The sequence below is a fragment of the Halichoeres trimaculatus genome, unplaced genomic scaffold, assembly GCF_033239565.1.
Source record: "Halichoeres trimaculatus isolate MK-OKI-2021-1 unplaced genomic scaffold, fHalTri1.1 fHalTri1_scaffold_6, whole genome shotgun sequence".
NCBI classification, from domain to species: Eukaryota; Metazoa; Chordata; class Actinopteri; order Labriformes; family Labridae; genus Halichoeres; species Halichoeres trimaculatus.
Genome location: NW_027437184.1, coordinates 23,449,381 through 23,466,328, shown reverse-complemented (window position 1 = coordinate 23,466,328; position 16,948 = coordinate 23,449,381). Strand labels below are relative to the sequence as shown.

The window sequence follows — 16,948 nt, the reverse complement described above, 5'->3', positions numbered from 1 at the left end:
AATTAAAGCTTACAGGAAAATGACTTTTTTCAACTTCAAAGCTAAATACATGAAAATATTTTTTTTTATTTTAAAGCTATTTACAGGAAAATGACTTTTTTCTATTTTAAAGCTACTTACAGGAAAATGACTTTTTTTCTATTTTAAAGCTACATACAGGAAAATGACCTTTTTTTTCTATGTTAAAGCTACGTATAGAAAAATGACTTTTTTCTATTTCAAAGCTACGTACAGGAAAATGACTTTTTTTCTATTTTAAAGCTACGTACAGGTAAATGACTTTTTTTCTATTTTAAAGCTACATACAGGAAAATTATTTTTTTTATTTTAAAGTTAGAATTCCTTGCATTTGTCTAAGATATCATTTGGACATGTGACTGGAGGAGAATGGAATGGGATATTGCCACAAAAGGGCTACTGGAGATTGTTTTATGTTACTCTGTTCATACTAAAAATAGTAGAAATGCTTAAGCCCCTGTTATTTTATGTTATTTGTTTGATTATTGCAATAAAAAGCTAAGTTTTCCCCCATTTTGTTGTAGGATTTAACATTTGTTGATGGTAGTATTATGTTACATGATATGAGGTGTAAAAAAGTGGCGAAATAGATGGATGGTTGTGAGTGGCTGGTCCTTAGAACATTTTGCAAAATTATGTTAAGAATGATCTGAAATAATAAAACAAACATTATCAACAGCTTTTTACCCGGCTTCATTGCTTAATTTCAGGGTGTGCAAGATGCTGAATTCCGATTGGTCAAAAATCTTACTGACGGTTATTAGCTTTTACTAATACGAGCAATGCCAGACTGATCATACATCATATCAAATCTTTCAGAGGAAAAGAGTTCCTCAATAGTTAAATTCTACTTATTGTCACCATAATCAGTAGGCTGAGGTTAATACATTAGTTTCTGTTAGTATTATGATAGTAAACAATGCGGCTAAATACATTAGTTAAGGTTAGCATGTTAATTCAGCAGGCTAAACAACATGAATACTTACGTATTGGATCCTGTCCAGCAAACCTTCACTTGTGTCAGGTTATTTGTCTGCAGCCTTTTTACTCTGACATCTGGCTGTTTGTGCATGTTTGAGAGCATTTTGGCCTGTCTGTGTAAAGCATGTTTCAACCCTGTGTAAAAAGTGAATTTCCCCTTGGAGTTTCATAAAGTTTTTCAAGACATGGTGGGAAATGACATTGTAGTAATTGACAAAAGCAACAAATAAGCCCTGACCTTTCTTTTCAAAAAGACAAATATTGTTAGGAATGATAATGAGTGCTTTCTTCACTTTAACTTTCTGAAACTGGTGCATTTTATATGTTCTTTTAGTAAGTACAGTCAGTATATTTTTCCATCAAATTTTAAACACTTGAATCAATTATCATCATGATCTTTAAAAAAATATGGGCTCTGTGGTGTCACCACTGGTTAATAAAGAGATGTCATAGAGCCCTATGATGTTGGTAATGCAGAACCAACCTAACCTTCAGTCAGCTCAGATAGAGGAAAATTAAAAGGATTGATGTGGGCCTCCTGGCAGACAGCTCCAACACACCCAACTGTCAGTCAACGCACAACACCACTAATTTATGAATTTTATGTTGGGCTGCAACTAACGATTATTTTTAATGTTGACTAATCTATTGGTTATTTTTTTGATTAGTCGACTAATCAAAATTATTTTTTGTTTCAACCTAATTTTGCCTTTAAAATGCGCAGACCTTTAAAATTCCACCTGTGTGTTGCATTGTCACTGCATTAGCCCAGTTAGGTTCTCACCTCTGATTAGTCCGTCCTGTGTCATGTTTGTTTGTCTTTATTTTATTCATGTTGACATAAAAATATATGTACAATACAAAAAAAAAAAAAACCTAAAACAAGATAAATCTCAAAATGAATGAAGCAGGTAACAAGAAAATTAAGTTGTTCGCAGTGTAGGCAAGACCGCACATTAGTGACTTTGGGCTTGTTTTCTAATGTTTATTTGCTTATTGGGGCTTTGCTCTCTGTATGATCCCGTCGAACTCTCTCCCACCTCTTTATAACAACGCGATAAGTTTTGTTTCTCTACATGCGCTATTTCCACTTCGATCATGCGCACTCCCCGCTGAGTGTTACCAGTGCAGTGTTAGCTTAGGAGTGAGAGCTCCATCAGATAAATGTCCTCTCTTTTAAAAAGTTAAGGGAGTTTTGACACTAGTTTGTGACTCAGATCATGAAAAACTGACGCAGAGCTAAGGAGACTCTCTAAATCACGTTATCAGACGCTTAACACCGGGAGCTGTCAGGCTGTCCAAACTGGAGATGCAGAACCTCCGTCAGCACACAGCGTCATCGGGGCTCAGAGATTTTTCCTCATTAATATTCCTCATGTATGAACTCAGTGATCTTTTCCCATAAAAGTATCTGTTAACGTAGCACCTCATGCAGTGAACTAAAGTTACAGATAAGCATTACCCTCTGGTATTTGATTTCAACATATGACAACAACAATAAAAACAATAACTAAAAATTACGTAGATGAGTTTTTTTTATAGTCGACGAATTGTTGCAGCCCTAATTTTATGCTTTAAGGCTTTATGAATTTTCTTGGCTTTTTGAAAATTGCCTTTTTTAACATGGGACGTAATCGTTAGAGTCTTCTGCTCTTTCTTTTGTAGCCAGCCTCTGATAAACACTTGAGGAACTGCAGTTTTTTGCATTTCTAAATTGGCCTTATTTTCCCACAGATTCAACAAATCTGGTTATTATTGTTTAATAGCCGACATTAACTTTCTGCTGAGAGTCTTAATATTCTGGGTATAAAGACATTTAAATTTGCTCCAAGAAATGACATCAAAATAAGTAAAATACCAAGGTAGACAATGGTGGATCTATTTCATCTGCAAAGTTCAAGGAGTAAAATATACCTAAATCATAATGAGAACATGAGTTGAGGTGGATGTTTTCTAAACTATAAAAACACAAAATCAAATGATAAAAATGCTTTAACTATGAACAGCTTCCAAAAGTTACAGTGCTACACATTTTATAGAGCTCTGCACAGCTCGTCATTAACATTCCCATGAACAGCATTAATAAAATACCTGCACTGGCCTTGGAGAACATATGCAAATTTCTAAATTTAGACCCTGATGTCGAATTAATGCTTTTCAAACTCAACATGCACATTCTAGTCCGAGTCCCTGAAGCCTCCTCTGCATGAATATGAGATGGAGTACAGTGTATAGAGCTCTGCTGTTTACTTATACAGGCTGACTGCTGATATAAAAGATTTAGGTAAAAAAGATGTTGGCATCCATTGTACCAGAGTCACTCTAGTTACAGTAGAGCTTTGGTCAAGACATACTGTACTGTGCTTCACTGATGCTTGTGTAAGAGAGGAATGCAGAGGGAGCTATTTGACCCTGCTTTGCATTTACTTGGTGTTACCTTGCAGTCCCATTCACTGACTGTAGAAAAAAAGAAACTTGGTATTGTTTGAGTTAAATCAATGGGGGACCAGCCTTGAAAGTGGATTTATATATTATGTATGTATGATAATCATAATCCTGAATCTCTTCTGTTCATGATAAATAATTTGATTAGTCTTTTTGCATTGGCATTCTCTGCAGATCAATATTCTGTTGTCAAGGTTCAGAATGCAATTTCCAGTCTGTAATTGGCCAGCAAGTCTAACATATTGTTGTGGGCAGAGGCATGAAGCTGCTCCCCACACAAGCAAACACTTCTGTGCACCAACGGAGAAATGATTATATTAAAAAAGCAACTATGCCATCACTTAGAACTGTCTCCTCCCAGCCCTCCACCAATGTTTTGAATCTATTTTATCTGCAGATGCCTTGTGTGTGTCACAGTTTGACAAAGCCTTAGTGCTGGTTGACATTTCACACCACATATCAACTTCTCAATTGGAGGAGCTGGTGCATAGCGTGATCTGTCAGCAGGTGCTAAGGCTTTGTCAAACGCGGTGATACAAAAGGCAGTCTTCAAATAAAGGAACTCGGAGACAAAATGGTGGATGGTGAGAGAACTGACAGGAGGTGTAGCATCACCCACTGAACCATCTACAGACGCTTTTTCCTGACGTGCCTCTGGCCGGCGCGTCCACTCATCAGGCTTTGTCAGAGAGAGGCTGGTCTGCTCAGGAAGCCGTGCATTCAGACCTATCTTAAGCTGTGAGGCAGTCTTTGACACTTTAGTCTTAAACTTCCTGTGCAGGTGTTAACCCGGCTTCACTTACTGAGGACAATTTGACAGATAATTAATTACTTTACATAGAGTTATATCCACAGCTTTAGAAAGTGATTCATTCAAGGCTTTCATTAGTTTTTAGGTCAATAAGGAAAAAAAAATCCTGCATCAGGTATTTGAGATTAGGGCACGCATCATGACACTGGAGCACTGACACGTCTGGTCTGATCTGGTACAACAGTCCAGTATATTTTCTCATCACTCTGCATCCTGCTAAAAGCTGTCTGGAACAGAGAAAGGTAGTATCAAGAAGAATATATAAGTATTTTATAAATTTGCTTCCACAACAAATTGAGCAAAGCGTTTAGTCTACGAATCCAATTGTGAAATGGACAGTGATACTTTTTCCTGGATGCCTGCGCTAGTCTGTACCCTGAACGTCTTTGCTGCTGCTCTCCCTGCCTTGGCTTTGAATGCATTTACATTACGTAGAGAAGAAAGGTGTGCTCTCTCCTACCCAGGCTTTTCTATTTCACATTCACACCTGAAAGGAAGAGAAGCCCTCAGATAGAGGAGCCATACCTTTAAATATGAACCATTACAAGGAAATAACTCATTCTTTTTGATGAGAGTGGTCATGACTGAACTGGACACTACACCAAGAACCACATCTTTATGGTAGCGGGTGATGGTTTTCACTAGCAGGGGCTTGTCCAGACTTGCAGAGTCGTATCCAGACACTGACAGAGACAAGGGTTGCCGGGGTGCCCATCCAAATGCACACACATACACACAAACACACAGAGACACAGAGACACACAAACAAATTAGCAATCATCCTGACTGTCTTTGCTATCCACTTAACAACCAACATTAGAGCATCAAACAACTGACATATCGTGTGGATAATTTTTACTGTAAGGAATGTAACAATGTGAAGACAGGTACATCTCTTAGTCTATTTTTGTAATTTTAAAGCTCTTTGCATACCAGACGCGTATTTTTCATGCCAATACATTTTTTTTAACCTACTGTTTTTCAATGAAAGCTTTCACACCAGCAGCGTTTTTTCGCTGAGCAAAACTGTAATTTTTTTCAGACTAAGGTTGATTTTTCCAAGGTTTCGCTTGCGACGAGTACACATCCAACCAATCAAATGCTCATCAGTGGCGAGTCACATACCAAAAGATTTAACATTGATTGTGTTCATGTCGCAGCAACCGGTTCTTTATGACAAAAGCCATAATAACTACACAGACAACAATTACAAAGACATCCTTTGGAGGAGAATAGCTGCGGAGATTGAATATGACATATCCAAATTTTTCAGATTTATTTTTATTTTTTTATTGCACATAAAGAAAGATGAACATACAAAAAGTAACAATACATAATTAATGGAAGAGAAAAAAAAATTTAACTTCAAGGGAAAAAGCACGAGAATGTTATTTAAATATCTACATATACACACATACGCATGCCAATGTGTATATATATATATTTATATATATATATATATATATGTGTGTGTGTGTGTATTCATTATTTATTCAATTATTTATGTATTCAATTTTATTATTATTTAACTACATACATGCATAAATCCATAAAACCTATTCCAGCAGGGGAACTAACAATATAAGGTCAAAAATTTTAGATTTGTGTTGCTGTTGGTGTGCAAAGGCCTTCAAAGGGCTCAAAATCAATCAAAATGTCTGTCCAGCATTAAAATTTAAGGAATTAACAGGAGCAACTGTGCTACATTATAATACAGAAAAAGCTGCCAGCCTGTTACAGCATGGTCCAAGTAGATGATTTGAGTATTGGTTTATTCTTCTGAAGAGGCATAAAGCTAATTATAGCTCATGATTTAAGTATGGCACCTGGGGTGGCTAATCAAGGAGAGGTGAGTGCCTCCCCTGGCTGCCCCTCTGGACACACCCCTGCTCATGGGAAAGCCACCCTTCTAGAAAAAATCAGTACTGATTTGATCAAAAGAGGTCACCAGAGCCCACATTACATGACACCCCTCACCATGCCTCTAATAACACACCATGTGCACTGATTTAGTGGCATGTTTGTCCATGAGTACTTTTTGCACTACTTTTAAATAGAATCACATTAGTTTCTGAGCCAAAAATAAATTGGGAAATAATTAAATTTAGTTTCGAGGGTTGATAAAGGTTGCTTGATTAAAGGTCTGGGTGGGCCTTGGAATATTTTTAGGTTTCTAAATGGGCCATGGCAATCTTAAGTTTGACTACAGCTGCTTTAGAAATAAAGTTTCTGAGCAGGTGATGCTCTGAATATGAACTCTGTCACACAAAAGATGCTTTAGAATAAATGCATAGCAATGATCTGCATAATAACGCCACAGAATAGAAGCTAAATAGTTAACTGCAGCTTTATCTCTGTAAGTTTCTCTGGAAGTAAGTCGACAAAGCCTTCAAGCCTACACATTCTAATTTTGCTTGTAAAATGTGACAGTGTAGTCGGGGGTTACAAACTCCGCCATTGTTCTTTTGTTATTCCATAACAATGAGCAAGGAAAGAAACTGCATGTCAACACTATGTTTGTGTGCTTGTAGCAAGTTTCCTTCTCTTAAAAAATGCTCCCCTCTGGAGAAAAAAAAGACTGTTTTTGGTAGCTTCTGCTTACTGTGAGAAACTGTTCCCAGCACTTGAATAACAAGACCTGACATGTCATAGCTAAAGAAATACAAAACCCTGTTTTCTTGTTGTTTTTCTTCACCGAGTATGACAAGCACAGAATGCATTCACACCCAGTTATTATACTGATAGCCTGCACCAGACACTAATATCAGCTGGGATGTGGGATATTTCTTCCTTTCCCCCTGTTTGTTTCTTGGAACTTTGTAGTCATTTACCACATAAACTGTTTGCAGGGACCACAAATATACCATTAATGTCTCTCACACACTCCCCCACGATAGGAGCTGTTTTTCTACCCGACATCCTTCTATGAGCTGTGGGTCTCTCATATTTGTTCGCCATCGATCACAGCGGTGTGGCGCGCACGCTGCAAAAGCAGCCGGTGGGGAGAGGCAGCATTTGCAATCAAACAGAGAGGAGCGGTGTGAAATCTCAGGAAGAGGCAGCTTCCCCCATGCCCGTGGGCAGGGGATCAGACGATGAGGAAGCCTGCCTCAGACACTCAACACCTCCCACTGGCACCCTGATGCAAGCAGCATGCAAACCCACCCCTCACATGTATCTGTCAGCCGGGGGGGTTAAGCTCTGTGTGTACCCCCACTCTCTAACTGCTATGTGGCGTGCGTGTTATGCTGCAGCAGCAGTGGAGGTGATTTCAGAAGAAGGTTCACTGTGAGTCCTTGATGAGGTGCTGAAGGTGGCAGAAGGTGGAAATGACTGTTTCTTTTTTCTGTTTTTTTTTTTTTTTTCATTATATTTCTTTAAGCAGGCAGATGGTGGTGACCCAATATAAAAGGTGGAGAGCTACAGGTGCAATCTATCTCCAAGTCTCCAAGAGAAGAATTGTGCTGTGCAGAGAGAAAAATGTCACTGAGTCATTGCTCTTCAAAACCAAATCACAAGCCCCCCTAAATCCAGTCGGCCTGTTCCATAACAGCGCTGAGCTTTTTCCCGTCTGTTCCCTATTGTCCACCCTGGCTCTCCAACCATGACATACAAGACTATAAACTCTAAAGGGTTTGTTCCAGACTGAGAGCAGATTTATTTCAGGTGTAGGTGAAGCAGGCCTGAGTGGGTAAGAAAAGTCTCCCAGCGTGCCTTTGGCTGCCCTCATCCCGCTCATTGTTGACTCATTTGCTTCATCCCATCCACCAAATATTAAAAACAATGATCGCTTTCAGCCGGGTGTGGGAGTGTGTTTTGATCTGCAGAGCAGACGGTGCTCTGGTGCACTGTGAGTGGGTACTACAGCTACAGATGGCTAATAGCCACAGCAAAAGGCAGACACAAAAGTATAATTATCAGTATTGATTTTTTTTTTTTTTTTTTCTGGAGAGAGGTAGATTTTAGTGTGACAGGAAGATCAACACAAGCAAATGTGAAATCATGTGCTTTGGCAAATGATACATCCTATCGTAACCTGCTGTCATAACTACAGGATAAGCAAGTTATTATTGCATGTTGGCAAACTTTTCAGAGCTGATCCATGTGACTGAAAATGATTTGTGACTGCATGCAGCAACAATTACTCCAACACGACAGGTTGCAGCTGAGCACAGACCTCTGATTTGTTAAATTGCCTGTTAAGAGGAGACTCTATGTCAGAGCTACTTTAAAAATAAATCCATATAAAATTTAGATGAAACACTAACAGACAAAATAATAGCTTACTAAAATAGCTGGCAATAGAGCATCTACGTTCCATCCTGATGACGCGTGATATGTGCTTTGGCACTGAGGTAAGAAAATGGCAACGCGTTGCCAACCTAATATGTATCTCCCTGTCGTCGCTCATTTTCTGGCGCTTGATGATGATGAGCGTGGATCAGAATGTGCTTTAATTCCTGCATGGTATCATTACACATTCAGTGTTTTCTTTTAGATGGCGTTTCATCACATAAGTCCAAATTATAATTTCTGAAAAACACTGTCGACCTTAAGTCAATTACCCACCCGACGTTCAGTGAGGATGTGGCAATCAGCGCTAACCTCTTTGTCTTTTATCTCTCCTTTTGTGAGAGTTCAAAGAGAAATGATGCATCAAACGGGCAGAAATGGACCATTTCTTCTTTTTTTTTCCTCCCTGGGTGAAGTCATACCCGCATGTGATATCTAATTCATAAAGGAGGAAACCAGTTGTGGCAGGTGAAGTGTTTTAGAAAAACAGTTGTAAATGCACCTTTTTCTGGCTGTACACAGATTTCTTGCTGTGGAGTGACGCTGAATCTGAGGCGAAGCCGCTTGGTGTGGCATAAACCTCCTGGAAGCTGTGGAGAGGTTTTAATCAAGTGTGAAATCCTTTTGGAGTAGATGCCTACACGACTGTGCTTGTGCTCGGAAGCGTACTCCTCAAACCCCTCTCTCGCTGTCTCTCCCCCAACTCTCTTCCCATGAACATCTTTTTTGGAGCGAGAGTCCATTTCGCCGCAGTGATGCATACAGACAACACTCTTAGCCGAGCTGAGAAAATGAAACTCCAATCATCATGCACGAGGCGCCGCGCTCTTGCCTTTGGTTGCTTGTCTGTTTTTTGTTTCAGGGCTCCAAAGTTCAGTTTCTTCTTTTTCTAATCAGGCAGAAAAGTGTGGTTTATTCATTTGAAAGGGGCACAATGACATCAGCCTTGTAGACAGAGAGCTCACCACTTATATATAATGATATGATTAGACATGAATGAGGCAGAGCATTGCTCAATTGTAAAGTAAATGCACTAAATAGTCCTAACATCTAGCTATTTAGGATTATAGGACAATGAGATTAGCAGCAACAATAGATAAAGCTATGTGTTCTTTAATTAACAATAGGACATTTGTACATGGATTAGCCACAAGAAATGCATATTTACAACATAAATAAGACCTTTCTAACAATGCGCTTCACTCATTTTCAAAGCAGCTTAAAATCTTGCCATGCCACCGCACAAGCTGTCTCGCTATGCCATCCGATTGATTGAAGCCTTTGGAGGGCCAGATGCAGTTTTTCCAGCCTCAGAGGTCTGACATTTTGCGGGATAATTATCTCACCACTGGTCATGAGTACAATACTGATGCTATGTCTCAGAGGCTTACTGTCAAGCTGGCATTTTCTCTGTTAGCTGTGAACTCTCTCCACCACCTCCAATACGTCATCTCTTGCGGTTGCATCATTCACATGCAACATCTTTCTGCCCCGTTTAGTGTGCAGCGCCAAGCTCCCTTGTTTTGTTTTTTTTTTCTTCTTCTCCCCACAAATACATTTACACCCTTTCACACACTGTCCCATCTGAGCCACAAAAACAAGACAGCACACCCGTGATGGACGTGCCGTTTCATGGTGTGGACAGCGCTGTGGCATTACAGTAATGCATTTATTACAGCGATCAAAAGTTTGCATTGCAGGCTCACAGATCGCAGCGGTCGGCTCCTCTCCTCACAGACATTGATTTGGCTGTGCTCGTCTGAGTCTGAAGGGATAACAAAGATAAATTGAGTGGTATTTCCATTTAGTCTGGGCTGTATGTTTAGCTTGTCAACAGGTGGGCTGCTTAACAAGTCCATTGGCTGCCAGCTGCACATTTTGGGGAAACAAATGTGCGAGATCTTTAGTGCTGATTTACTTCAGAAAAATCTGCACAGTCCTCTAGAGTGATGGCTGGAGCACAAACTTATTTTGGAGCGTTTGCAGCTTGTACATTAAAATGAGGTCACTAGGTCATGGGCCCATTTATTTAATTAGGAACAGTTGAATAGAAAATGGATGATAATCAAGGGCAGGGAACTCATTTCAGCACTGTCAATCAATAGCTCATTCAACAGTAGTTTTAGCCTGAAGGGATACAGCCATCCCATTAGAATCCAAACACTGTATGTCCGCAGCATGTGCTCACACCTCCAATGTTGCAGCTTTTCTAATTCTAACACAAATCTGGACTTGACAAAGCACACAAATCATAGGTATTAGAAATCAATATATTCATGTTCAAACACTCAGGTGATATTTCACAAACAAACTGCTGTCAGACACTTGTAAATGAAACACACAGCATGCTGTCCCCTGAATGCATCACATCAGCTAGTGGACTACACACACTAGCACTCATTACACAGTGCATAGCAACAGCTACATAGCAACTGCTGCTGCCTGCTTAGCAACAGCTGCAAAGACATCATGGAGGGGGGTGGGTTTCATGGTGTGTTTCAGATGACACCATTTCTGTTCACAAATGCCTTTTTACGACTCTTTTCCTTTTTTTAGGAGTTCTGTTTTTGATGTTTATGTAGTTAAAAGCTCTCTCTCATGGTGCTGATTCCTCCCTCTTCTTCTTTGCCCTGCAGATATTCGCTCCCTCCCTGACGTGGCAATGACTGGGAACTGTACCAACGAGTGCAGCGAATTGGGCCATTCAGACGCCTGCTGGATGCCCGGGCATCCCTCCCCTGTACGCAAGACCAGGAACCCCCCGAAACTCTCCACCTTCGTGCCTTACCAGGAGAGAGGGAGCCTGGGACGCCTGGCCAATGGGAGCGCCAGGCTGGGCGGCGAGGAGCAGCACCGGCCGCGCCTCCCGCCCTCTCGCAGTGCCTATTCCAACAGTGGTCATGAGGCCAGTCAGGACTGCCCGTTAGAGGAGATGCCCCTGAGCGTGGCCTCTGAGTTCCCGCCCACTTCGCCCTCCACCCACACTCCAAAAAGAGAAATCTACCTGTGAGGAATATCATCATCTGATTGGTGCACAAATGAGGAAAAGATACACCCACTTCAGGAGGAGGAACAGGCTGTCCACACGCTAAAGCCAATGCCCGTTTTGTAGGTAACAATAGGCTGTGACTCATCCAATCACTGGCATGAACACTTGTTTTCCTGTCATTTCCTCCTTAAATTATTAATTTATTAGCATATTTATTAAGGATTCCACAAAGTTAATTGATGCACTCGCTCATTTATTTATACTCAATCTCGAAGGGTACAATTCAAACGGATCAAAAGGAAATGCAGATGGCAATTGCTACTTTAGCAGTAACTAATTATCGTTGTAGTTAGCCAAGTCCCATTCTGTGAAGTGATCTCTTGAATTCGAAAGTTGTGATCAGTGCTCTTGTGCCATTATTAGATATATAATTTACTAGACAGCCAGTCGAGCCGTATCAGAAGGCAAATGATCAAATGAAAATGGTCTCTCTTAATGTACAGTGCTGTAAATACATTTGAATGGTGTGTTCTACATATATTTTTGTCCGGCATACGCTGAAAAAGAAAAAAAAAAAAAGAAAAAACTTGCCTCAGAATTTTTAGCATATTTAAGCTTTTCTTTGCTGCTGCTGTTTAGACTTGATTGAAACCATCTCCAGATGTGGAGCTTGATATTGTGGTAGGCATTTATCCACTTCATACAATCACACACACACACACACACACACACACGCACACACACATACAAACACACAAACACAGGCACACCTTCGACCTATAATCATAGCAGAATGGCCTTTACCTCTGCTCCCTGTAGAGCTCTGCCACTGGTGGAGAAAAGCTGTGTGGCAACATTTAAACCGACATTATGTTCCACCGACTCTCAGCACTGTGACCTATCGTTCATCATGAAAACGGTCGACTTGGCCACAGTACCCCGGAGTCACAACGACCAGACGCAGAGTGCTGATTGGCTTTTCCTCTAAAACCTTGTGACTCACACTCGCTGTGAAAACGGTACCAGTGTATCAGTCTGAAAAATCTCTTCCCTATCGTGACAATCAGACAGGCTCACAATCTTTGCTCCCTTAAGCTCAGAGTCCTTTCCCCCCTCACGATCCATAAAAACTCCCATAGATCCAATAAATGCATCAGAACTATTCACATGAAAGGGCACTACAGCATACAGAGCCATTGAAAAGACTTAGTACTTATCCCAGCTAATATCGTTATGATGTAGACTACCTGAAAGACCTACATTAAGAGACACTTATTTGTTTTTTAAGTCCTCGCTTGATGAATGCATCTGCAGAGGTGAAAACAGAGCAGCACAAGTGAGTGAATTACCACAGAGTTCAACTTTCACGTCTAATGTGTAGAAATGGTTGACAAACCCTGGCAGTGGAAGCCGCTGTGACGAAGTTTCGGTTCGTGCCGTGCTGTTTTTCCCATCAGCTGTCAGTCGCCTGATCTGACACCTACCCATCTCACGCTTACAGACATAAAAAAAAAAAAGACACAATTTCAGCCATGTTTCTGAATGTACGGTTTGCTCTTTTAGGCCATAAAAGGGCAGCACCATTAATTTCAATCTGTTAAATAACCTGGTAATAACTCCTCACAGAGGCTTTAAAGATGTAAAATAACATTAAACTTGTCAGTCGTACCCACAGATGAAGAAAACTGTTGATCTGAAACATAGGTTGAGATAAAAAGAGACAGGCTCCTGTGACTGCAGTTAATTATGATTTCTTTGTATTGAGGACAACATGCTTAATAAATTATCAGGCATCTCCCTCCTCTGGCTATTGAACAGAGGGTAAAAAATAGGGCATGCCTGTGGGCTTCATTTATCTTTACAAAGATTTTTCCAAGTGAATCTGAAGGATACGTCTGAAGGACACTCTGTATTAGTCAGTAATTGGATGTTAATGATGACAACACTAGCCTGCCTTACAACATCGCAGCGCTGGCCGCCGCCTTTGATTTAAACATTGATTTGATTAGATCTGCAGATACCTTTCACCTCGGCAGAGCGTTTCCATCGTGAGACTGTGTCTCTGAGTAAGAGTGGAAGAGCCCAGAATGGACATTTCCTAATTAGGGTGAGTAATGAGTCCTGAGCGAGGGCATGTGTGAGCACACCCCCAGGACAAGGCACCCACCAGATAATGCAAATTTACCCTGCAGAGCAACAATCAGTTAAAAGGGGTATTTTTATCAGCACTTACCTCATCATGCTGCTGTTGGAAAGTGCGTTTAGAATAATTAAACTGAAAACATATGGAAATTACTGGACATGGCCGTGATTAAATAAGGTGGGCGATTATCCTGCCTTGAGGGGAAGAGAGCACATTGCGCCGTTTTCAAAGCCATTTAGCGAGTGAAATACAATTTCAAACAACAGCCATGATACACTGTGATGAAACCCCCACGGCTCCCCCCTCCCCACCACACAACCAACAAGCACCCCTCTCACAGAGCTGTGGATAGCCGCTTCACCGACTCAAAGCAGCGGGTAAGATCACTGACCTGGAATTAATGACAAGTGAGAAAGATAGCGATGACTGATAAAACCCAGTGTCACAAAGCCTCAATCACAACTTTATCTACAGAAGCGCTTTGAATCGATTCAGATTCTCTGCTGTTTTGCATCAGGAGTTATCTCTGACTTGATTCCAGCCTAAACACACCTATTGTCTGAGTAAATTTGGAATGTATCTTTAAGGTTTGTCACCAATAAAAGGAACTGAAGGACTGACGTTAAGTGAAACCTCTGCTTCTTCAAAAACAAAAGCAAGCCTGGGCCTATTTCTCTTAATGAGTTGGACTCCAGCCGATAATGACCTCCTGCTACTCACCCCTGGAACAATATATCACCAGGTCTGACCTTTCTTTTGAACTCATGCTGAATGAACTGTGTTTACTTCTCCCTCCAACACAGAGCGCTTTCCCTTGATCAAAGTGCGAGGACATCATGAAGCACCTAGATACACTCAAAAGTATGTTGAATAATGTTTAATTTGTACTTAACATTGATTTAATGTTGAATTCACTTGAGTATCTTTTGCCTCTCTGTAGTGTGTATTGTATGGTGATCATTTCTGTGGACAGATGGACAAACTACTGTACCGAATTGGCAAGGGGATATTTTGTGTTTCTTACTGGTGAAAGACTCTGAGCAAACTGGTTGTGTGAAAAAATAAAGAAATCTTTTGGTGGTGTAGTGTACATAGATCTCCACAACCCTGTCCAAGCAGGCGACGATTTTAGCATGAATTCCAAAGATAATTGGTAGAAACTGTTTACTCTTTTCTTTTCCTTTCTCCTCTCTGAAATGTCAGTGCTGGTTCATATTCAAAAGGCCCTCTACCCAAGCGAACTGAAATTAACTGAACATTTCATCTTTTTCACAGTTCATCTAGAATCAAAGACAATTGCCTTGAAAATACGTCTTTGCAAGAGAGAATCTAGTTGTTATCCTAATTGTTGGTATATTTATATAGGATAAAATGCTTGTGATGCCATGTTTTTGTACAGTTTTATGTACATACAAGTGAAGCTTTCTAAAAGTTCTGAGAAAAGCCGATGGCATATAAAAATTGTAACATGTTTTTTCTTGAGATGTGCACATCTTGCCTTGGTTGGATTGACCTTTGCTGAGTCAGTGTGAATGTGGCCGTTCTATGCCTGCACTGTAGTCATTCACCGGCTCCCACCTCCTGAGGACTTAATCAGTTTTTATGTTTATCGTGAACAGTGGATCGTCTTATCTTACCAGTTTGTTAAACTCCTGTGTTTCGGCTTTGTTCTGTTTTCGCATGTTGACAAATTCTCTTGTAATACTGTAAGTCCTCATGAACTTTGTAATAAAATCACTTCAGGGAAAAAAATGAATGTTGTCTGTGTTTTTTTGTCTTTGTTTTGACTTTATTATGCACCACTTCTTAGTGTTAAACAAGGGTTCCATTGCTGCATTTTTATAAAGCACTTTTGCAGCCTTGGAGCTACACTGTGTAAAATGTTTCTCACTCACTCTAGGACAGAGGCTCATTAAACAGAACCAGTATTCTTGTCGTGTGGGGACCAGAGGCTCGTTTTTAAATCAGGAAGCCCCAGAATGTGGAGAGGGAAGCATTCCAAGGCTTTGAGTCGGAGAGTCCCAGGACCTGTGTACCCACTCCAACTAGAAAACAAAACCCAGGAACTACATGGCCCCCCTCAAGCACTTAGCTCAACACAAACATTTAAAGCATTGATGAGTTGCCCATTGCTCCACATTTAGTGCATGGCTTCAGCGACAGCTGTCCTGTGATGTTAATCTGAGATGGCTATGCCTCCTCTTAAAGTCAGAGAGAATAACATTTCTCAGATGGACAATGAGCTATGGGTGAAGGAATAAAGAGACAGAGGAGCTAATTTCATGTCTGGATGTTCCCACTATAAGTATAAATTATCAGCATACAGCCTGTGAACTTAATTGATTTAATCACAGATACTGTATCATCTAATAATGTGCAAACTGCATTTATATATATAACATGTGATAACAGAGATTGAGCAATTTTACATATTTTTCACAGTTTCTAAGCCTTGAGTCATCCCTTAGTAACCTATTACTACTGTATTTCTGCTCTCACATGAGCAGAGAGAGCACAGCACTAAGTGCCACTCCGCCTTTTACTCTTCGTTGCCTGCAATTTCTGCGCTTAAGGGATTTTAGGGCAGCACTCATTTCAATTCACTCGGGGTACAGAAATGACAAGAAACATCCTGTCCTGTGTTAGCATTAAAATGTCATGTTATGCATATATTTTCCTAACTCGACAAGATGTATCAGTCAAGGTTAAGTCAGGGAGGCCGACAGGACTTTGGGTAACTACATCCCTGCTCACTTCCAAAATCCAGGATGATAATGAAAAGAGGCTGTGTTAAATGAGAGATGAAGAGCAAAGAGTCTTAAGCATGGGTCTGGCTATGTAAGGCTGAAATTAACAATGTAATAAAAAAAAACACTTAAGAGGCTGATATAAAAGTTGAGGTCAAAAATTTGTCTCTGATTATCAGCAGTCCTAGTGAAGTATAACAGATTGTCTTCCAGGTAGTTTTAAACAGAGGTCCTCTGCAGTCTTATCAGTTTATTGTGTTTGTATCATTTTGAATATATGTGTGTGCATTTCTGTATCTGGTGCTTCCAAAAAGGTCATGACAAGCCCGAGGGCTCCGAAACTTCTTGGGTGCATCCGTGAGTTACCCAGTAGCATCCCCAGTGGGTTTTCTCAAAACCTGGCTTTGGGTCCAACTTTCAGGAAAAAAAAGCTGTTTTTTGCAGGCTATTTTCAGGTGAAATAAGGCTTGTTTTTAGCCTTTCACCAAATGGGCCTGACTCCACAAAACTTAGCCCAAGGG

General features: G+C 40.4%; 1 protein-coding gene across 1 annotated transcript in view; it reads left to right on the top strand.

The window, feature by feature from the left end:
• Positions 1-15,421, top strand: part of pcdh1a (protocadherin 1a) — a 115,592-nt gene extending 100,171 nt beyond the window's left edge. The window contains exon 5 of the mRNA XM_074672610.1: positions 11,185-15,421. Within this exon, the coding sequence (XP_074528711.1) occupies positions 11,185-11,558 (374 nt within the window). The 3' untranslated portion in view covers positions 11,559-15,421. The remainder of the gene's footprint in view (positions 1-11,184) is intronic.
• The last annotated feature ends 1,527 nt before the right edge of the window (positions 15,422-16,948 follow it).